A 25,241-nucleotide genomic window follows, 5' to 3' on the forward strand; every position below is an offset into this window, starting at 1 on the left:
AATACATTCTCAAAAAGAATATATTAACCATATAAATCATGTTTTTTTTATCAGTAATACACCTTGTTTATTGATTCCTGACATGTACACACAGATATATACCTGATCTGATTCAGATGAAACTTGGTAGGTTGGCTTCTGGCACTGCATTTACAAATGTACTTTGTGGGTATTTCAAAGTTGAATCATCAGACAAATAGACATTTATGGTTGCAAAAGAAAGTCAAAACTCAATGTTAAATATTCACATTAAGTGTATTTTTTTCGTTAAAATAAAATATAAAAAATGAAATATTAAGTTTGATTCAATGCAAAAAATTGAAACACACCGAATATAATACATGTTCATGTAGTGTAGACTTATTAACTTGGATGAGGATTATGACCTTACTTTCAATCTTATTGAAGATATGGACATTTGAAATCCTTGACTCCAACTATGACATTGACATTGCTTAATGATATATCAGAAAGCCAAAGCTTAAATATAGGCTAAAATCAAATAGTACATGAAACTTCTGATTCGTCTGACCAACTCAAAACAAAAATTTCATTACAGTAACTTTTCATATGAGTGTACATGTTATTGATAAACTTTTAACAAGTTAAAACTACAAAATAAGAATTAAAATAAACATTTAAATATCAATGAAATCTTAAACAACCCATTTTAAACAAAGAATTAAAACTACACAAATGACATAATATGTAGGTCTTTTGACTCTAGACCAAAAAAACCTTAGTATGATGTTTACGAGGCATTCAAGTTTTCCAAGGTAAATTGTTTTTGCAGCGTTTGACATTTGCATAAAATCAGTAAGGAGTCAAGATTTGTTGCATTATTTACACAATCAAACACCAAACTCCAAACGTCATACAATGTCAGGACCGTTCAGCAGAAAATGCTCATTCCTTCATGGCACCTGATCCTACCTCTAATTTTTCTAGAGGTCCATGTTTGCTCTGCTCCTGTTTTGCATTTTTTCTTTGGACTTTGGAACATTTTTTATTATCACCACATTTCATTTCTAAAATACAATTCATACTTTTAAAATTAAAACATAAAAGGTTTGGTTGCAAATGGTAAAAACATCTCTTACACTTCTACTCTGAAGCCACTCCCAAAAGCAAAGGTGATGATGAGTCTTTGTATCACAAAAACACACTTATGTTTTACGAACCCCATCACCAAGACTCAGTATGTCATTATTGATCTCACTTTATCTCAACTGATCTCCTCGATCTCGCACTCGGCCTCCTTGAGTGCCCTCTCCTGGATCTCTAACTCGATCATCTCTTCTATATGTCGTTTTTGTGATCCCCATCACCCAGACCCTATATTTTATTACAGATCTCACTATACCTCAACTGATCTTTTGATCTCATACTTGGCCTCCTTAGATTAACTTTCCTGGATCTCTAACTCGATCATCTCCTCTATAGACCCCTCGTGTTTGTGTTCTCCCATTACCAAGACTCAATATGTCATTACTGATTTTCCTATATCTCACCTGATCTCCTCGATCTCACGCTCGGCCTCCTTGAGTGCCCTCTCCTGGATCTCTAACTCGATCTTTTACTCTATAGACCTGTCGTTTTTGTGTTCTCCCATCACCCAGACCCACTCCCTGCCGTTCTTGCCCAACAGGAAGTCCACGTTCTTTCTACCTACTCAAGAAATCAGATGCATTAATAACAAAGCTATGATGAAATAAACGGGAAAAGTGACAAGAATAAAACATACATGAATTCTAGAATCATAGCCACCTCAAACAAACCAAAAAAAGACGCACAAATACACAGAGAACTTGGAAGATAACTACCATCTGTGCATGTTCCTTGAATTTTATCTATGACATGTAAATGGACTTTTAAGTGACTTGATTGTTTAGATCAATTACGGGGCCTGAAGTTGTCTCCCTTCAAATAAAGGAAGTTTGTATCTGCAATTGTTCCACAGTCCACATCATGTTTAAAACAGCGCGGAAAAATAAATTAATCTTTAAGCAGTGCTGTGTCTAAAAATTAAAGCCATCATTTGGATCATATAAATCCGAGAGAACATTAAAGATTGTGGTAGCTCAATTTTCATTCAGGTTTAATGGTACCCCTTCACCGTCAATTTTAATGCAACAATCTTGTGAAATATAATCTTAATTATAGCTAAACTTGAAAATTTAGAAATAATGACCTTTATGAACCTTTAAAACATTATAAATCCTACAAAAAGGCTATGTCGACTGAAATGAAGTTATTGTAAGCTCCTAACCAAATTATGATATTTTATGCTTTATCAAATAGCTTCTCTTCCTTTATTACATTTTACTTAATAATTAATTCTGATCAATACAGATATATATTTTCCTGAGTATCATTAGAGAGTTCATTAAGATAGATTGCTATGAGTTCTCCAATCAGCCACTAATTACTTGCACATACACACTTAAAGCATTAATTATCTGTAAGATTGTTGATGGTCTAAAATCAGGAAGTACTGACGTTAGTGAAATCAGTTTAATTAAATGAGAGTTACACTGTGACACTCAGACCAAGTTGTAAAAGTCAATACCTTGACCCCGGGGAACCGCCACATTAACCTGTAATTAGGGCAGGAAGCCATTAAAACAGACCACCCTCTCTGTTAGGGTGGAAAGAAATACTCGAAGTTTATCATCAACATATCTCACAATTTCTACATTTGAAATCTTTAGAATAGTATGATGACATACTTAGAGCATTGGTTTGTACCGAAACAATAAAACAGTAATTTCAGTAATTAACAACAGTATAACAACCTGGATAACATTACAACATATAGCATACAACCGTTATGTTACAGCATACCTTTCTTGGGTTTCCTTGGAATCCGGTCATCTTGATTCTTCTTCTCAAACTCATTGTACCTCCGGACTTGTTCCTGGGTAAAAAGATAAGAAAACATTTGTAAGATTCAATCAACTCACATTATAGGGTATGGTTTATCAAGATTTATGTGAACACACAGAGCTCGCATTAAATAAAAGTCTTTGTATTTATAATCAGACTGAAAAAACCCCAATGAAACACTTTGAACTGTTAGATGAACGAAAATTACTTCAGCTTATCAGAAAGAACCAAGTTTCAGTGAACACATACTAGCAACCTCACAACCCTTGTTCACATTTGTTTGAAACAATAAAAAAGAAAACAAATGAAGCTGAATCTGCACCTATTAGTCAATCAGTTTTAGTGATATACGGAGCCATAGCTTCCTCCTCCCTTACTGTGGTATATCATTCTCTACAAAGGGCGCTCAGGTCAAGCAGTTCGGCTTGTTAAAATTGACACAATGCTATATAAAATGATATGGAGATAATAAGATTGGGTACAACCTGGTAAAAATCTATAGACGCTCATTTACCTCAGCTTAACAGCACTTGTACTCTACAAAAAATTATAACAAAAGTGAAAAAAATAACATGGTGGACATCTCCATAACAACCACTGATACAGGATCACGGTTTGTTCTGAATGACAGCAGTCGCAATATTTTAGGAAATATAAACTAGTAAATAAGGCCACTAGGCTGATGTCAGTTTGACATCAGTTCTCTCAGTGCCATCTAGTGGCAAATGAGTTGTCCAACAGTTCATATACTAATTTTATTTCTACACTTTGACAAATACTAATTGTTTAGATTGCTTTTAGAATGGATTGTAATAAGTATTTAAATATACATTTATAAAATGTCTCTATGTTGAAGGCTTAAAAAGAGAGGAAATTTAAGTCCTGCTGATTTTCCTTACAGCACATCACTGTCGAACCTATCCTAGTCCCTCTCTATCAGCCTGCGATGTAAGGTCTTTTCTGATTGGTCAGTAGTTTCGGTGGCCTAGTTTCTGTAGTTTTTTTTATAAAGATTGCTTTTAGAATGGATTGTAATTAGTATTTAAATATACATTTATAAAATGTCTCTATATTGAAGGCTTAAAAAGAGAGGAAATTTAAGTCCTGCTGATTTTCCTTACAGCACATCACTGTCGAACCTATCCTAGTCCCTCTCTATCAGCCTGCGATGTAAGGTCTTTTCTGATTGGTCAGTAGTTTCGGTGGCCTAGTTTCTGTAGTTTTTTTTATAAAGCTGTGCTCTTATGCGGGGCCTCATCAGTTCTTGGTAGTCCGGGGGGTCCTTCAGTTGGCCGACCGCAGAACGCAGTAACTCACCCCCTGTCACTGTGATTGGATTACTCTAAAAAAATTCCAAATTTCTCTAAATTATTTCCTTTTCTAAACAACAAACTTTTTAAACAGAAAATGCTGCCATCTTTTGAAAAAGCCAAACAGAGATTTTGAAAAGTATTCAGAAAACTTTACATCAGAAACTTTATAAATTTTTCTTTTCTTTATAACAACAGGACTAATATAATAATTTAAAGTTGACTTCTTTGGTTTTTCTGCAATTAAATGTTTTTAAACATCAGTCATTTTAACAATTCTGACATTGACTTAATCAAACTTTGCTGATTACTGTCGAATTCATGCATTATAAACTTAATTCATATTTATGAAAAACAAATTGAGTTCAAATTTCATATTTGTTCATGATGTAGAAGATTACCACCAAACTCCAACGAAATTCAACCATCACATGTATTGATGATTCCACAGTATCTTGACATGTACTAGTAATCTTAAACAGCAAAATAAGCTTTTAAATTACATTTGTTTTCCCTCGGACTGAAATGTCACATTTTCATTGGATTAAACATGGCACGTGATTGCCTCATATATCTCTATGTAGGTTCGTTGAGGATTAATATTAGGCAATATGGCCGTCATTGGCCGCCGCCTCACCTACTCATTTCGATTATTCATATTATTTAACACAGAAATCATGTTCAGTAAGTCCTTAAAATATTTAGAGTAGTGGCCCTTTGGAATTTTTTTTAAATTAGAGTAGTTGCCCTTTTAATATTGACGTCACATTGTTGTGTCTGGAGCAGAACAAAATGGCAGCGTCTAAATTTGCTCAAATCTCTGCAGAGGTTTAAAATTGAATAGCAACAAAACATTGTAAGTAATATGGGTGAAGCGAAGATTTTTAAAGCGTATTTGAAAGGTGGTATTGATAATTTTGTTTAAATGAGTTTAATTGGACGAGATGTAAGGCATCTTGTACATGGCTTTGCGTAGATCACCGCTATTTATCAATGAATATGTCGCTTGATAGTCCTCGGGAAAACAAAACACTTATTAGGTTAGTTACTGAATCACTACGGAAATATATTGGGTTGATCAATCTCATAGACGGCTCGGCTTTTAAGTAATAGTAGTTGTATCAAATTTTACCTTATGAAAATTGATAAGGTCGGCTAGACTTCTATGTACAAGCTGATTAGCTCCAAAAAACTGGTAGCCTTGTTCCGAGGTATCGACCAGGAAGTGTTTGCAGCGGTCCTCAGCGCGATAGGAAATCGTGTAGCCCCACACTCGCTCACTCACCCGCACCAGGTAACTGCCTAACGTCATGTTGAGTAAATAATTCTCGGCCTCTAGCCGAGAGATAACACCTGAAATCACAAAAAAGCATCAGCATCAATAAATGACCATATGAAAGCTGTAGAATTTTAACTAATCTTTTGTGGTAACTAGCAAGACAGATGAATTACTTTGGTTTGAGTTTTAACATTTTGATTACGAAGATTCCTTATATCTTACAACTTTATGTATTCTTAAATTGTAATGTACAATATAATTGGCTGATTGAAAAGTTTGTGTAATATGATTTGCCTATATTATGGCTTGTGACCACAATATTTCAGTCTCCTTGACATAATGGTAAAATTCTGGCCCATTAATTATCATTTATTAGGGCAACCTATCCTAATATGTATAGAAAATTCCTTTAAATCGAATGAATTAATCAAACACCATGCTATTGAGTTTTAATTGTAACACCTTATTTGATAGGCTCAACAATTATATCTGTATAGTATACACAACTTGTCGACATGTTCTAAATAATATGATGCCAATGCACAACATATTCATATGCTTGACATTACATCAAAACTTTAAATTAATGTTGCATTAATTTGGTGAAGACCTTTTCAGTCCTTGTATATAATGGGTAGCTAATAGATTTTTTTAACCTCAGAGCATGAATTTAATGATGACCTTATCTACACTTGTATGAAATGAGTGGCTAAAATATTAGTTTTGTTCCTTTAAAGAATCAAACCACAGCATGGTACACTCACCGTGGAACCACTGGGCCACTTTACCGGTGCTAGGGTCAGTCCCCACCCCCTTGGGTCTCTCTTCCTCCAGGAACCAGTCGACCACTGCCTGTTTGTTGGGGGGTCGGGGTGGCCTCTTCTTGATCACTTTGGCTGCACTCTTTCTTAACTCGTCACTTCTGTACGATAATAGAAGACATAAAAAGTTAAAGCTTAATACCAGTTAGGCTTAATACCAGTAAAATAATTGTCATTTCTTATTAAACATGAAGTTAAGAATATGTGAAAATCTGCTTTCATTCTTTTTGTTGTACACAGAATTAGTAAAGTTAAAACAATCTAGTAAACATTACATAGGTTACAAAATCACACATTGCAATTTGCCTTGTGTCAGATCCATGTGCCTTGCATACATTTTTAAAATTTCATGTATTTGAATGTTTTTTATGAGCAAACATCCTCCTTTTTAATCTTCCATTCTTCCAGTATTAGAAGAGCAAACATCCTCCTTTTTAATCTTCCATTCTTCCAGTATAAGAAGACTATAAGAAATAACTTGCATCCTTTTTCGATGATGCATTGAGCTGTGACCAACTTTGGGGGGACCGGTGGTTTCTAATCATATTGGAGGATATTTGTTGTGACCTACTTTGGGGGAACCGGTGGTTTCTGATGATATTGGAGGATATTTGTTGTGACCTACTTTGGGGGTACCGGTGATTTCTGATGATATTGGAGGATATTTGTTGTGACCTACTTTGGGGGTACCGGTGATTTCTGATGATATTGAAGGATATTTATTGTGACCTACTTTGGGGGTACCGGTGATTTCTGATGATATTGAAGGATATTTGTTGTGACCTACTTTGGGGTTACCGCTGGTTTCTGATTTTATTGGAAGATATTTGTTGTGACCTACTTTGGGGGTACCGGTGGCTTCTGATTGGTCCCGTTCCCTGAGAAGGCTGACACAGCGTTCAGGACGTTCATGCCTTGTCGCAGCAAGTTCTTGTACTCTATCCTGGCCCTCCTCGCCAACTCCTTCACCTCCTCCTCTGCCTTCTTCGCTTTTTTCTCTGCATTGAAATTTACAATTAATTAATACATACAATTACATACAATGTTGGGTAGAGTGAAGCTAATGAAGGTAGATTAGAGAGGTGTAACTAATGTAGACAGAATGATTATACATTATATGTAAGCACGGATAATGTCAATCAGAGAATATTGGGGCATGTCACAGCAGGTAGAAAAGATAGGGAGTGGCAAATACAAGTACTGGGGCCTGTAATGTCAACAAAATACTGGGGTATGAGTAATGTCAGTAGAATACTTAGGTGTGTAATGTCAATATAAGGAATACTGTGTACAAGGAAACATTTGCCCCATTTCAATTTCGCCCATTTTTGCCCTCGCTGTCAGCGGGTGAATTGCAGGTGTTAAAATTATCTCTCTTTAAACACAACTTTGTCTGGGCGAATTCAAGATGGGGCAAATCATTTGCAAGTGAAGAAAGGCGAAAAATAACACAGGGCAAAAATAACCCTGTATACAGAACTTCGGTGTGACAAATGTCAGAAGAGCACCTTGCTCCTGCCAGCTCAATTCCACTTCCTGTAGGTTCTGTTCTGCTATCTTCTCCATCTCCTCTCTTTTACACATATACTCAGTGAAGATTTCCGAACTGCGACGATTCTTGTCCTTTACGAGTCTCTCTAAAGACCGTCTCTGATCCTCGGCAAACCTGTGCTGTAAACGATTAATAAAAAGATATTTCTGAATATAGTATATACGAATAATACCATCAGCTAATAGGTGGCAATTTTTATGTGCAATTGTGCTTATGGCCAGCGGTGTATCAACAGCCTACACCTGTAGTATTAATGATTTATTGAAGCTGTACTCATTCAGAATGGTTTTATTTTTCAATTACAGTTAAGATATCCTTATTCAATTAACACATGTAAAGACCATGCTATCATTCCAAAGTCACACTTAAAACCAGAAGGACCTCTTGTTAAAATCATTGCTCATCAAAATCAAACCATGTGTTTTGAAAATTTAAAGAAATACAAGAAATAGATCAAATTTGTTTATGCTTAAGTGAATGCTTTAATTGAATCATAAATACCTCAGAAAGTAAAACTTGGTGTTTACTTCATAAATTATAAATACACCTAGGTATCAATAATAAATGACTTGACATTTACAACACATAATATTTGTAAAGCAGGCAATGCAGGTCTACAGCCAAACACACCATGTTATATCACCAGCTTCTTACAAAGCAATCACAAATAACACACAAAACTGAAATCATTATTGAGGAGGTGACCACCAAAAGTGAAGACATTTAATGAACTACAACCAGCTGTAAATGATGGATCCAATGCCTTCTAAGATGATCTGGTGCGCAGCAAAAGCCTTTGTGTTAGCTACATGTAGGGGGAACTAGATCATTCAATGGGTAGAACTAATTTATTCAATGAACCGAACATATTCTAACACTACACGGGCACCATTAGTTCACTGCATCTACCACTTGTAAATTCTTTCACACACACAAACACACTTGCACACAAAAAATACACAAGTTCACCAAATGATGCATGCATTACGTTAAAAGACAGTCTTAGTCATCTAAGTCTAGGAATAAGAAATTAATAATATAATCAAGTCTTGTTAGACTGAGGACCGTTAGATTCGTGTATACATTGTGTAATAGGTTATGGGAGAGAACTCTTTTGGACACATTTAGATGACTAAATCTGGACAGGACAAAGCCAGTAGTATCTTCTAGAATCTCAGTACACATGCACCAAATTGACAGTACCTCCACAGCATCTAAATCTTGACAACTCCGGCACGCTTTCTGCTGCATTACAATAGATAAAGTGTCAATATATCAGTGGAACAGAAGGCGGAGAAGCAGTAAGATGTGGAAATAACATACAAAAATAGTTCTTTATTTGTCAGTGAGTAACATCTTATAGCTTCTGACCAGTGTTATTTAAATAAAAGCTAGTTAATTGAATTTATAACAGTGCAACATTTCTCCTTTTCCCGAATAACAAACAAATCAACTATCTTATCATAAATAAAAAGAATTTAAGATATTACCGAAACGTAAAGTATAATGCTACAGCATAGATAAACAAAATATCTTGTTATACCCTTAAAATATCCTTCAATATAGTTCTTATCAACAAAAAGTCTGCCAGTGCAACATCCAAATTGTTAGATCGCTACATCACAGCTACAAGTAATTTAAAATATTTGTCAGATCTGGGCCGTGCAACATGAATGGCTGGATGCTACTAGATGATACTATCTGTAGCGAAGGGTATAACAAAATAGTTATTGGCTGGAAGTTGGGTAACATATGATTAGTTGGACCTTCAGACAGAAATGTTATCCTCAGCCTTTGTCCTTGAGCAACATTTCTGACTTCAGTGCAACAAATCATATATTGCCCTTATACCCAGTCAATAATTGAATTACAAAACTTTTAACTATAATATTATTTACATTAAAACAATGTCAGACAGCCTGCTACTACAGCATAGAAGACTGACAATGTCAGACAGCATACTGCCACAGCATAGTTAGCTGGTAATGTCAGGCAGCACACTGCCACAGCATAGAAGACTGACAGTATCAGACAGCATACTGCCACAGCATAGATGGCTGGTAATGTCAGGCAGCACACTGCCACAGCATAGAAGACTGAAAGTATCAGGGAGCATACTGCCACAACATAGAAAACTGACAGTATCAGAAAACCTACTGCCATAGCAAAGACAACTGACAGTTTTGGACAGCATACTGCCACAGCATAGAAGAATGACAGTATCAGACAGCATACTGCCACACCATAGAAAACTGACAGTGTCAGACAGCATACTGCCACAGCATAGATGGCTGATAATGTCATGTAGCACATTGCAACAGCAAAGTAGACTGGCAATATTAGACGAACATACTGCTTCAACATAGATAAAATCAGACAAGAGGCTTCTTTGTATGCTTTACAAAATATATAGCTCAGTGAAAGTGTATCCTATATTTACCCTGAGTTCAGTGATAAAGTATACAGTGAATCATATATCTACCCCAAGCTAAGTGATACAGTGTGACCTATATTTACCCTGAGCTCAGTGACACAATGTGTCTTGTATTTACCTTAAGCTCAGAGATACAGTGTGTCCTATATTTAACATTAGCCTAGTGATACAGTGTGTCTTATATTTAACATTAGCCCAGTAATGCAGTGTGACCTATATTTACCCTGAGCCCAGTGATACAGTGTGTCCTATATTTACCCTGAGCCCAGTGATACAGTGTGTGCTGTATTTACCCTGAGCCCAGAGATACAGTGTGTCCTGTATTTACCCTGAGCCCAGTGATACAGTGTGTTCTGTATTTGCCCTGAGCCCTGTGATACAGTGTGTCCTGTATTTACCCTCAGCCCAGTGATACAGTGTGTCCTGTATTTACCCTCAGCCCAGTGATATATATCTAGTGTTTTCTATTTACCCTTAGCTGCTCCACACGGATTTTCTCCTCTTCCTCAGCCTTCTGTTTTTCTTCCTCAAGCTTCCGCGCCATCTCCCTGGCTTGCTTTAGCGATGCGTACAGTTCAGCCTCCTCCCTCTGTTTCCTACAAACAGATTGTATACACATTTACAACAGTTAACAGAATAAGTTGACAATGACACAGTACATTAACTCTTGCACTACATAACATGTCACCTTTGATTGACATAAGGTTTATTTGAGGTAAAAACAAAGTGGATGACATAAAGTGTGTACATCATGTTGATTTACAAAGGTTTATACAAGATCTTTTTATGATAGAAAATTGATTTTTCAAGCTATTTGACATAAGATGTATAATTTATTAACATATGGTGTGATTTGTATTTGACATACAATATAAAATTTTTAATATAAGGTGGATATCTGGTATACACTTTTTATTTCATTGAGATCAGGTGCATATTTGATTGACGTCAGAAAATTAGTTGATTGACATGAGATATATAATTGATCAAAATGAGATGTATAATTGATTAAAATGAGATGTATTTTTGATTGACATGAGATGTATATTTGATTTACATGAGATGTATATTTGATTGACAAGAGATGTATATTTGATTGACATGATGTGTATATTTGATTGACACCTGATGTATATTTGATTGACATGAGATGTATATATGATTGTCATGTGATGTATATATGATTGAAATCAAATGTATATTTGATTGTATATTTGATTGACATGATATGTATATTTGATTGACATTAGATGTATAATTGATTGACATGTGATGTATATTTGATTGACATGAGATGTATATTTGATTGACATGAGATGTATATTTGATTGACATGAGATGTATATTTGATTGACATGAGATGTATATTTGATTGACATGAGACGTATATTTGATTGACATCAGATGTATATTTGATTGATATAACATGAATATTTGATTGACATGAGATGTATATTTGATTGATATGAGATGTATATTTGATTGATATGAGATGTATATTTGATTGACATCAGATGTATATTTGATTGACAACCTGAGCTCCTCCTCTTTCTGATGCTGCTCCCCCTCCATGCGTTCTTTCTCCTCCTCTAACTTCCTGGCCAGCTCTGCTTCTTCTTGCCTCCTGTGTAAGGCCAAAACACAACATTTAGAGAGGTGAAAAAATGAATGTGAATTATGATACGGAATTTATATTTCAAATAAGTAAAAAATAAGTATTTCTTTATAATTTGCAATTACTTTTTTTGAAGTATACAATGTGCGAGACTAAAAAATCATTCACAGGTAAAATACTCTTCCTTCAAATATATTCACTCTTCTATAACTATATTTATAAATCATTTTTAACCTAAAACTAAATGTTCATCTTTGTAAAATAATGCAATTGAACAACATATTACTGATCTCATAGAGCTTAATCTTCCCTTATCTCATTGAAAATCTCACAATATTAAAGATGTCCAAACAGAAATTCTGATCTTAAGGTATCTCACCTGATCCGCTCAACCAGTCCCTATGTTTCATACTTGATCTCACTATATCTCACCTGGAATTCTTAAACTGTTCCTTTAACTCGTCTGATATCACTTTACCTGACAGCATTCCTCTGACTGTCCTATTATTCCATCTGATATAACTAATTCTCAAAACAGCTCCATATTTGATCTGAAATTACTATATTCTATCTAGCTTGTTTTTCTCAACCTGTCAGTTTATCTCATCAGGGATCTCACTTTATCTTGACTGATCTCCCCACTCCCACAATCAAACTCTGTAAGTGCCCCCCTTACATGTACTTACCTGAATACCTCCTCTAGAGATTTGTCATTTTATGTTTTCCCATTACCAAGACCCTATATCTCATTCATGATACCTTTTGTGTTCCTTTATCACCAAGAGTCAATATGTCATTACTGATCTCACTATATCTCATCTGATCTCCTCGATCTCGCGCTCGGTCTCCTTGAGTGCCCTCTCCTGGATCTCTAACTTGATCATTTCTTCTATAGATTTGTCAATTTTGGGTTTTCCCATTACCAAGACTCAATATGTCATTACTGATTTTCCTATATCTCACCTGATCTCCTCGATCTCGCGCTCGGCCTCCTTGAGTGCCCTCTCCTGGATCTCTAACTCGATCATCTCCTCTATAGACCTGTCCTTTTTGTGTTCTCCCATCACCCAGACCCACTCCCTGCCGTTCTTGCCCAACAGGAAGTCCACGTTCTTTCTACCTACTCAACAAATCAGACGCATTAATAACAAAGCTATGATGAAATAAATGGGAAAAGTGATCAGAATAAAACATACATGAATCATATCCAGAATCATAGCCACCTCAAACAAATCCAAAAAAAGACGCACAAATACACAGAGAACTTGGAAGATAGCTACCATCTGTACATGTTCCTTGAACATGAGCTCTGACATATAAATGGACTTTTAAGTGACATGATTATTTAGATCAATTTCGGGTAAAAAGACGGCCTGAAGTTGTCTCCCTTCAAATATCTAACTGTAAGGAAGTTTGTATCTGCAATCGCTCCATAGTCCACACCATAAGTATTTTTAAAAAAACCGCGAACAATTGAATTAATCTTTAAGCGGTGCTGTGTCTAAAAACTAAAAGCCATCATTGATCATATAAATCTGTGAAAGCATTAAAGATTGTGGTAGCTCAATTTTCATTCAGTTTTAATGGTACCCCTTCACCATCAATTTTAATGCAAAAAACCTGTGAAACATAATCTTTCTTCATTAATTATAGCTATACTTGAAAATTTAGAAATGATGACCTTTATGAACCTTTAAAATATTATTAATCCTAAAAAACTGGCTATCTTGACTGAAATGAAGTTATTGTTAGCTCCTGACCAAAATTATGATATATTTTGCTTTATCAAATAGCTTCTCTTCCTTTATTACATTTTACTTCATAATTAATTCTTATCAATACAGATATATATTTTCCTGAGTATCATTAGAGAGCTCATTAAGATAGATTGCTATGAGTTCTCCAATCAGCCACTAATTACTTGCACATACACACTTAAAGCATTCATTATCTGTAAGACCATTGATGGTCTAAAATCAGGAAGTACTGACGTTAGTGAAATCAGTTTAATTAAATGAGAGTTACACTGTGACACTCAGACCAAGGTGTTAAAGTCAATACCTTGACCCCGGGGAACCGCCACATTAACCTGTAATTAGGGCAGGAAACCATTAAAACAGACCACCCTCTCTGTTAGGGTGGAAAGAAATACTCAAAGTTTATCATCAACATATCTCACAATTTCTACATTGAAATCTTTAGAATAGTATGACGACAAACTTGGAGCATTGGTTTGTACCGAAACAATAAAACAGTAATAACAGTAATTAACAACAGTATAACGGCCAGCGTAACTGTACAACACATAGCATACAACCGATGTGTTACAGCATACCTTTCTTGGGTTTCCTTGGAATCCGGTCATCTTGATTCTTCTTCTCAAACTCATTGTACCTCCGGACTTGTTCCTGGGTTAAAAGATAGGAAAACATTTGTCAGATTCAATCAACTCACATTAAAAACCATTAATTAATTCTGCGTTTCTGAAGATTTATAAAAAATAAACAGTTAAACTAAATTAATTCAAGCAAAATGGGCATAAAATATTCATTTTGAAATCTATAGTGTTGATATTTTGCAGAAATTGACTTTTCTACATAATTAGGTGCATTTATGAATGCATTTATTCAAATATCTGTATACATTATATTTAGAAATGTACCTGATTTAGCAGAAGCTGCTCTCTGCTAAAACCACTAATTAGTCTAATTTAATGAAATACAGAGCCAAATGTAATACATTTACGGTATATTGATTTCAATTGAACATAAAATGTTTAAGGGACATGACCAACCTGCTGTTTACAGACAAACTATGGCCTTCTGTATGATATACATGTATAACAGTTACTGTATGTGGTACTGACAATATTAAGGTTTATTATACTTTTATGTTAAATACTGAAATCTGATTGCGTTAGCAACACACTTGGCAATGGGTAACACAACAAATTGTTACATGCACATACATTATGCGCGTACGGTTCCCCATAGAATTCACTTCATTTCTTCATGTATATAAAAGCAGTAAAATTTTCTTTAAAATTTAGACATTCAATATAATAAAATAAATAGTGCCTGTTTGGGAAGATTACAGTTGAAATTGACACCCCTCGAAAACCACTGTCAACTGACGCGAAGCAGAGGTTGACAATGGTTTTCTCAGGGTGTCAATTTCAACAGTTACCCTCCCAAACAGACACTATTTATATAATATCAGACACCTCCAATATCTTGATAAACAGTATGGCCTTTTGTATAATATACATGAATAACTCTACATGTATGTGATTTAGACAATATTAAGGTACATCACCCACCTCCCAAATCCTGACAAACATTATGGCCTTCTGTATGATGTACATGTATGACTAAATGTGTATAACTGTACGTGGTATACACAATATTAAAGTACATCACCAACCTCCTGAATCTCGACAAACAGTTTGGCCTTCTGTATTATAAACATATATAACTCTATGTGTATATCTGTTTGTGGTACAGATTAAGGTACATCACCCACCTCCTAAAACTTGACAAACATAATGGCCTTCTGTATGATGTACATGTATAACTCTATGTGTTATACACAATATTAAGGTACATCATCCACCTTCCAAATCTTGACAAACATTATGGCCTTCTGAATTATATACATATATAACTGCATGTGTATATCTGTTTGTGGTACAGATTAAGGTACATCACCCACCTCCCGTATCTTGACAAACAGTATGGCCTTCTGTTCGTCCGACAGCTCTGACAGGAGGTCAGGGTCGACGGTCATCGTCTGGAGAATCTGCTGTAACATGGTGGACTCTTGCTGACCTGTAACCAACAGACAAACCAAACATAATTAACAGTTTTTCTTAATGATGAAATTTCGTTAATTTGAAAGCATTACAATGAAATATTAACAGTACTTGTTAGAGTAAATAAAACACTGCACGTCAAGAACAACATTTGCCAATAAAAAACACTTTCAAACTCATAATTAAATTTTATTCAATACTGTTGAATACATCTGGTTTAAAAACTTGTGACACCATTAACACAATTCTTTTAAATGAAGAATTTTATTACTTTGATATCAATACAAGGAAAATTTCACTACATATTTTACATTTTTACCAACTCTACAAATTTAACACTTTTCCACGTTTACAGACTTTCTCTCATATTACCTCTAGATCAAATGGAATCCAGGGTATACATGTTAAAGGCAATAGATCTATTTTTATGTTTTCTCTAATTTAGAAATGCACAAGGAAATAGTATGTTGATAAATACTTTACTAGACTCAAGAATGTTTGAGTGTTCACAAACAACTTCCTCATAATAATCATTGGCCATACTTCAGTTGTAACGCTTTCTACCTCACGGTCCCTCCGTTAGATTAATGTTCATTGAGACTTTCAGAGTCTGAGAGACAACTTTACAAAGGATTTCAATTCTAAAATCACTGATATGTATTTTACGTTTAATGTCTCTGTCCTAACAATTTCAAAATACATGTTTATCTACATACTTTAAATTACCTTACACAGATGTCAGCTATTTGGTTACAATAAAGCTATTTCTCTGTATTAATTAATTCTAAGTTTCTAACTCTTTCTTCCTCTTCCTTAGATTATGGACTTAATTGGCCAACATTTAAATAAAACAAATGAACCGCTGATTTAACGGTTTTATATCTTTTACATGATATTTGTATGTAATTTCAATTCTCTTGGTACAAGACAGATTCAACTGATTCACAGATGAACATATAATGGTGGTTTAAGATAGAGAGGAGTTTATATATATATAGTGAATTCACTTCCGCTGGAAGTAGGATTGATACGATGACCTGACAATATCTAGGATGACTCCAGTCTGCTGTCATCCCGTTATCTTACCGCTGCCAAAAACAAGCTGATCACATGACTCACGCCAGTCAATCCCTCCCCCTACCGTACACACGGCATCCTGGTACCCCAAACATCTCACTCCTACCCCCCTCCAGTAAGTAATCAACACCAGATACCTGGGAGCAGAGTCAACACACAGTTTTTATCATATCACTACAGAGTTCCAATCACACTGAGAATCTACAAAATGTCTTGTAGAATTCCGCTGAATGGCAGTTTTTAATCTTGAATGCTGAGGATGTTTTGATCTGACTGGTTGATAAGAAATCAAAATATACACATCTATATTTTTCTTTCTTCCAATATAAATAAAAAATCTAGACAGGAGTTTTAATGAAAGAGAGAAGCGATGTTTTAGTAAATCTCTGCACAACAAGGAATACAAAAACACAAACACCTTGTGTATATATCCTTTGTTTTAACAACATTGGGACATTAACTGTTTGCTGAATCACTGCTTCCCAGATGTTCCCTATTCCTTCTCCCTAGACCTAATGTGTGTAATAACGTCTGTGTTGTAAGGTGGAGAATGACATTCAATGAACTGGTATCATTGTCTTGTTTATCAGTAAGTAGAATACTCCTTCCTCTGTATATTGTTACATCACAGTACATCATATCATACAGCACTGGTATCAACGACTAACTACCCACCACAAAATCATGAAAGTTAACTTAGGAACAGATGCATTATTTGACTGCAACAAGTTTTGTAAAGACAGCCCCCCCCCCCCCCCCGCAAAAAAAAATCATTGCTCAGTGCAAATGTAAATCAATAACACACATGATTTTGTACAGTGTAGTTTTCTCTTCCATGAAATTCAATACAGTATAGCTGACATAGATATGTCAACAATTGGTAAGTTTTATCAACATGACCTCAATTTTAAATTGTTTAATGGGGACAAGAATATTTGCATGTTTGAATAAATTAAAGCAACTCAAACAATGTAAATGATCAGTGAAACTATTTATTATATAGGTCAATCAGTTACAGCCCTTAAGGTCAAATTCAAAACAAGTTTGTCCATTAGCTTGTAATGACAATCTTCAAGTCATCCCATTCTGACAATGTCATCAAAATGAAAGTAATTACACTCTCTGATTTCTCTCTTAATGCAGACAAGTGAAAGGTATAGTTTAAAATGTCCAATATCATTCCATTGCTTACCAAAGCATTAGCTGAGAGAGAGAGAGAGAGAGAGAGAGAGAGAGAGAGAGAGAGAGAGGTTTTCACAACGAGATAATCGTACTCCAGTCAATTTAATATGCGTGTATTCGCATCACAGACATTAAGTAAATAGCAAAAACAACCAACAACTGAGAATTGCTAACCAACAGGCCGCAACAACCGAATATTTAGTCTCTTCTCTTATAACAGCTGTGTAACAAGGGGCAACACATTTTAATGCTCTACTTACGATTCGACCAACGCAATCAATGCCGTGCTGAAATGATATGGCGGAAACTAATGCATCATTCTTCCATAGTTAATATCTTCTACACTAAATATAAGTCCATAGCATCATGCTGTTTTGTGAAGTACAGCACCTTCGCTTTCTACTTCCACTTTACCAAAACTTCCTGTTGGTGGCGCTGCTAACCCGGAAAAAATATTTCACGATGTTATGGCGGGAAAAATGAATTTTCTCAAGGGAGATAATCATAAGTCATCATAATTCAATTTTAGCAATGGAAGAGAAAAACATTAAATTATCATTTTATTTTCTTATTGATCACCGTAATACCAATATTCAAATTATCCTACCAGAAAGTATAGACCTATTATATTATTTTTTATGAATCTGATTTTAATTTAATTCCTTTGAGCTGCATTAAATATTATATTTTCTTTTTCAAGAACAAACACATTTTTATGTGACTGAAGGAAATTGAACAAAATAATTTTAAAAGTTCAGACTGCAAACTATACATATTAACCAAAAAAGACAAAGCATTAAAGTTTCTAATGAATTCTCAAATGTTGTAAAAGCATCTTAAAACATAGGAGAGAGTAGACGGAATAAAAAAAATGAGAAACAGAGGAAATCCAAGATTCTCGGTAAAACATGATATTAACATCTATCCAGTATTTCCTCCCTTACTTTTTTCTTTATTTATAGAAATTTGAGTTACTACATGTAAAGCCACTGACAAATTAAGCCGTATCATCATTAATCTAATTTGTCTGCATATGACTGTACACAATATATAAATAGTGCCTGTTTGGGAGGGTAACAGTTGAAATTGACACCCCTCGAAAACCATTGTCAACCGACGCGAAGCGGAGGTTGACAATGGTTTTCGAGGGGTGTCAATTTCAACTGTTATCCTCCCAAACAGGCACTATTTATTTTGTTATACTGAATGTCTTTTTTAAAATTTTTAAGAAAATTTTACTGCTTTTATATAGAAATAACGTGAATTCTACAGCGAACCGTACGCGCATAATTTTCGCGCATGTAACATTTTTTAATGTTACCCGTTGCCAAGTGCGTTGCTAACGCTGAGGGTAATAGTAAATATTATTAACTGCGTCTTAACCAATCAGATTTCAGTATTTAACATGAAAGTATAACAATATGTTTTAACCCACAGCCTACAAATGCATCATCAAGCAGTGATTGGCCTATGAAATGACACATTTAATAAAAGTAATGATTACATTGTTAACGAGGCCGAGTACAGAACGAGTACGCACGCTTTCGCGCAGCGTTTCATTTGTATTGTGACGTCATCTTTTTGCTTGTTTGACGCCATGGCGTGATAGTTTTATCTGCAGATATTCAGCGAAATTTGTTGAAAATGGCTCATTTAATGCGTAAAATTAATGTTATATTGTGGAATAAACATAACTGTCTCGAAGTATAAGCTATATTTGGGCTCGGGTCGAAAAAGTGAAGAGGGTTCAGCAGGCCAAACCCTCTGTCACGTTTTCTTAACCCGCCTAAATATAGCTTAATTCATATATTTCAAGACATTAACCATGTATTTTATATAAATGACCCTTAATATGTGATGTTATATATTTTTTTATTACTTAAATATATCTGAAGGCTTTAATAATACTATAAAGATCACCTTTTTCGCCTTTGTCAAATAAAAAATAGCCATTATCTTACAAATCTGGGAAATTGGGCATACAAAAATCAACTTTGATAAGACCCCTGGAACAAACAAGGAGGTAAAAGGTTTTTTTTATTTGACCATTTGATGCCTTTTAGCAATAACTTTAATATGTAGAACAGAAAAAGAAATCCCTAGGGCAGAAGTTTAAAAAAACGTGCAAAATTGATACATTTCAAGCGAAATCCCATAGGGTCCTATGTTAAAGATTAATAAACTTTGAGATGACCCCCTAAACAAACGGTGTGGTAAATGTCTTATTTTTTAATCTTAAAATAATAACTATATCAGTAGAAATTCAGGTAAAAAATTTCATTAAAAAATCTAGGGCAGAACTAATTAGACCCAGCCTCGTTAAATTGGGGTTTATTCTATAACTTTGAAGTGAACTATGCTTTGATTAATCTGTGATTGATTTAAACTTCCTTTACAATGCATGGGTGGAGCACGTGGCTCAGTGGTCAGAGGTGTTAGACCAGTAAACAAAAGGTCACATATTCAAATCCCTCTGTGGTCTCATGATGTTATGTGTTGTGCAAATTATAGTCAAGGAATACTTTCTCTACATTTTCTAAGTCCACCCAGCTGAAATTGAGTACCAATTTGCAATGGACTGGTGACCCATTCAGGGGGAGTCAATGACTCACATCCCCTTAGCACCACGGAAGCTGGGGATAAGCACCGGCTTAATGCGCCTTCATGCCATGGAGAATGATTTGACTTAACAACAGCAGCACACAGACTCAGGTCAGACTTAGGGGAAAGGAGAAACTATATATGGCAAAGTCTCAAGACAGGGACTTTACACAGAGGTTGACTATGGCCTGTGACCATCATACTTTGTTCAAAGTCACTGCACATCCTTTACCCCAAAACACTCTGTGGGTGAAGTATGACCCAGATTGGGCCAAGAGAAAAGAAACTATATGCTCTGTACTAGTACGTGATATCGGACATCCAGATGGATGGAATGATGGATAGAAGGAATAATAGACTCATGACTATAAGGTACCTGTATATCAAGACCCTAATAATGGATAACAGAGAGAGAGAGAGAGAGAGAGAGAGAGAGAGAGAACTATATCTAGTAAAGTCCTGTCTTTGGTGGTTGATATGAAGGTCAGAACAACTCTCCCCAAAACATGTCGCCACAGAGACACCAATTAAGAGACAACCTGCCCCCAATTCAGGACAACACCCACCGGTCAAGACAAACTTGACTCCAACATAAAGACCACTTGTCCCCTATGATATTCTTTTTAATTCTTTATGAATGTACTTTTGGCTTCCCCGAGAATAGAGTGCAAGGTTGTTTCAGCCTCATGTACTCAAGCCCACGCATCATTATTTTTTATTTTGTTACACTTCACAATAAATAATGGTATTGAAGCAAACACACCCTTCATGCCCCCCCCCCAACCAATTAAATCCGGGAAGTACCCAATTTTTCATGCCAAAACACCAATTTTGTGGAACTAAATCATTTCATACCTCAACTATGACATCAATCAGGTATATGGACTTTACTTTTGATATAAATAAATTGTATATGGTTTTAATTATCTTTCAGCCTTCTACACATGTTAACGTTCTAAATTCAATTTGCTGAACTTGTTGGCAGAAAATTCTTTTGATATATCACAAATAATCATGTGGCTGACATACTCAGAGACTTCTACAATGTTTCAATAACAGTTTCCACATGATCCCCAACACAGGACAGACAGAGGGGGGAATAAAAGAAATAGGTCATCTATTTAGTCTGTCCCTGACATTTAAATCTATCACGTGACTTTAGGCAGGTAACCAGACCAGGAAGAGTAAATACCTGGAGCCGCCATGATAGAAGTTTAAGGTAAATCAGTTTGTACCTATCGGAATAACAGATATATTCTACTTTGAATGGATAAAAAATAGTGAAAATATCTTTTTATTCATCAGACCAAGAAAGTGTTTTGATATTTATATTATAATTATGATATCAATTTTAACAATTACACTGTAAAAAACATGCAAGGACAGGAAAAGGTCAAAGTACAGTATATATACATGTATACTAAAGATAAATATGAATGATAGACACAGGCGGTTTACTTTATAACAGAATAGGTATGTACATGTAGTCATAATAACAAACATTTAATTTCTTATAGGCACTAAAGCATTGGGGGTTTTAAGAGATAAATAATCATAGATATTTGATTTCAGGATCTAGTACTCCAGTAATTTACATCGTGTGCCTGACCATGTACCCTAGGACTTGGGCCCAGGATGTGTTACGGTGTCGTCTCTGTGAGACCCCGGGGCCCCCTTTGTATTGTGACATTTGTCACATACATCTGTGTAAAGCATGTGTGGGGGAACATCTCTTGGATGATTCCAAAGAACACAAAGTGGTGCCATTTAAAAAGAGGGGATCTACTCCAAATTACCCTAAGTGTCCTAAACATTCCACAAAACAATGTGAACTTCACTGTGAACAATGTGACATTCCTATTTGCACACTCTGTATTTCTGGAGAACATTTAGGACATACACCAGTTGACATTGTTAAACATATTGAAAGCAAAAAAGAACTTTTACAGAGAGAAATGCAAGAGTTAGAGAAATCCATTTCTCCTAAATATCAACAGATTGCCTCCAATATCCCAGTCCAGAAAGCTGCTCTAAATAAAAACAGACAGAAATTGACATCAGCAATAGACAAACATGGAGAGGCCTTGCACAGAGAAATAGACACCAAGATCCACCAACTGAAATCTGATCTCAATGAAATGGACACCAAACACCTGGCCGTCCTCAACAAACAGGAAGATGAAATCACACGCACCATTGATGAAATCACACAGACCATTGCTGATCTGAAGAAGTTAGTGGACTCCAATGATGTCAGTCTTGTCTCTGCCTACAAATCAAGGAATGCTGAATTCAGAAGATTGCCTCCTAAACTCACCGTGTCCTTACCAAGTTTTACCCCTCAGAAGATCAACAAAGAACAGCTCTATCAACAGTTTGGTTCTCTGTCAGCGTCATCTATTAAAACAGAAGAACAAGTCTACACCATGGATTCCCCCGGTGCTGAGTCCTCTCCCCTGGACAGACCGCTCATTGATGTACCCCGGATCATCACACAGATAAACACCGAGTATGGAGACTCTAATGGATTATTCAGTGTGTCCTGTCTGAGGGATGAAGAACTATGGACGCGTGGTGAGGACAACAAGATGAGACTGTACAACCTAAAGGGAGAACTAGTGAAGTCAGTCCAAACCAAGTCAGGGAACGCTGCATGGGACATAGCAGTGACAAGGAGTGGGGATCTAGTTTATACTGATTACTGGGATAGAACTGTGAACATAGTGAAGAATACACAGATACAGACAGTGATCAGACTACAGGGGTGGAGACCTCTCGGTGTCTGTAGTACATGTACCTCCTCTGGTGACCTCCTGGTTGTCATGGTCAGTGATGATGATAAACAAACAAAAGTTGTGTGTTACTCTGGCTCCACAGAGAAACAAAGTATTCAGTACGACGACAAAGGACAACCTCTCTATTCATCTGGTCTGTACAATAAATACATCAGTGAGAACAGGAACCTAGATATCTGTGTGTCAGACTGGAGAGCCCATGCAGTAGTGGTGGTCAATCAGGCCGGGAAACTCCGGTTTACCTACACTGGTCCTCCCTCTACTACCAAGGGATCATTTGATCCATACGGCATCACAACAGACAGCCAGGGTCGGATCCTGACAGCAGACCGTGACAACCACCGTATCCACATCCTGGATCAGGACGGACAGTTCCTCCGCTACATTGACAACTGTCATTTACAGAAACCATGGGGTTTATGTGTGGACACCAGAGACAACCTCTTTGTGGCTGAGTTGATCACAGGTAAAGTGAAAAAAATCCAGTATTACATGTAAACAAACTGTGTGTATTACCAACAAATATGTAAGCTGTGGGAATGTTTCATTGATATGAACTATATATAAATACAGTATATGTATTATATACAAACAAACCATGTGTATATATTATATGTAAACAAAGTGTGTGTATAAATAACAGAAAATGTACACGTAAACAACATGGCTGTTTATATTACAGGTGAACAATCTCTATAATCATGATACTTTATACATGTACTTCATTGTATACTGATGCATGTAAGCATTAATGAATATACTACTGTATATAGTAAACAGACTGATAAAGATATTACATACAAATTAATTATGATTGTGAATAATGCTGATTTTTTTTATTTTTAAAATAATAACTCAATGTATATCTATATTTCTTACTATGCAAACTTTGTTTTAATAAATTATTGAATCACCTGTTACTGCCGTTTCTTTGATTGAGTAATGATGAATTTAATTACCTGATTACTTACTTGTATTTCGTCTGCAAACAGTCCTTCCAATTACATGTATAATGTTGTAGACACTTAGACTGTCACAGCTGTACCTGCATATGAAATATATTAATTAAAAAGCATATAATGCCTCTATGGCACTTCAGAAGTAAGATTTAGGAAGACAATAGATGTATCTCACAACAAACAACAGGCCCAAGGACCCTAAAGTACACCTGAGTATGAGATAAAATCCAGGAGAGGATTCACAGAATGGCAGCTTAATTATAATTATTAAAACAAAATAGACTATAGTATTTTGCTTAGAAACAAGATTACACGATTCATGGGATTTCAAATGATTAAGAGGATAATGGATTTGGTATTCTGAAATTTTCAAATATTTGATTTTATTCATTGGCTGGAGAAGGGAGAATTATGACCAATATGAGTAATTTGACTTATTTTGTCATGAGGCAGGTTAATGTTCTTTTATTTGCAGCATGTAAATCATAAATTATATATATATATATATATATATATATATATATATATATATATATATATATATATATATATATATATATATATATATATATATATATTTAAAAAAGAAAGAAACAGAACCACTCAACCAAAGGTTAAAAATATTACTATTTAGGTCAAATATCTTTATCTCATCTAAACCACTTGCTCAGTTTTTGTTGTTGTCCCCCCCCCTCCCCCCACACGAATCTTTAATCGAAGGGTCATGCATTTTACACTTCTGGTTGATCCTCATACTGCACTTAGATGACCAGTCACCCCCCCCCCCCCACCACAAAAAAAAATATTTTCATCCCGCACAACACCAGCGACATTGACTCAGTAAAGTCATCAACAAAACCAAGAACTTAGTTTTCTGCAAGATGCTAGGTAGTATGATATAAAATTTCAATGATTTGCC

The 25,241-nt window shown here is 35.4% G+C and overlaps 2 protein-coding genes across 2 annotated transcripts; one reads left to right on the top strand and one right to left on the bottom strand.

Moving 5' to 3' along the window:
• Window positions 1-1,576: 1,576 nt before the first annotated feature.
• Window positions 1,577-18,474, bottom strand: LOC128164753 (SH2 domain-containing protein 4B-like). The gene is made up of 14 exons (XM_052828747.1): window positions 18,228-18,474; window positions 15,609-15,724; window positions 14,233-14,305; window positions 12,861-13,017; window positions 11,817-11,906; window positions 10,755-10,878; window positions 9,052-9,093; window positions 7,805-7,967; window positions 7,138-7,294; window positions 6,240-6,397; window positions 5,329-5,549; window positions 4,127-4,228; window positions 2,845-2,917; window positions 1,577-1,668 (listed from the first exon to the last, which is right to left on the bottom strand). The coding sequence occupies exons 2-14, from the start codon at window positions 15,705-15,707 to the stop codon at window positions 1,577-1,579; spliced, it is 1,551 nt and encodes a 516-aa protein (XP_052684707.1). The 5' UTR covers window positions 15,708-15,724; window positions 18,228-18,474.
• Window positions 18,475-21,689: 3,215 nt separating this feature from the next.
• On the top strand, window positions 21,690-24,273 carry LOC128164550 (E3 ubiquitin-protein ligase TRIM71-like). The gene is made up of 2 exons (XM_052828463.1): window positions 21,690-21,787; window positions 22,141-24,273. The coding sequence occupies exon 2, from the start codon at window positions 22,179-22,181 to the stop codon at window positions 23,859-23,861; it is 1,683 nt and encodes a 560-aa protein (XP_052684423.1). The 5' UTR covers window positions 21,690-21,787; window positions 22,141-22,178; the 3' UTR covers window positions 23,862-24,273.
• The last annotated feature ends 968 nt before the right edge of the window (window positions 24,274-25,241 follow it).

The sequence above is a fragment of the Crassostrea angulata genome, chromosome 10 (assembly GCF_025612915.1).
Source record: "Crassostrea angulata isolate pt1a10 chromosome 10, ASM2561291v2, whole genome shotgun sequence".
NCBI classification, from domain to species: Eukaryota; Metazoa; Mollusca; class Bivalvia; order Ostreida; family Ostreidae; genus Magallana; species Magallana angulata.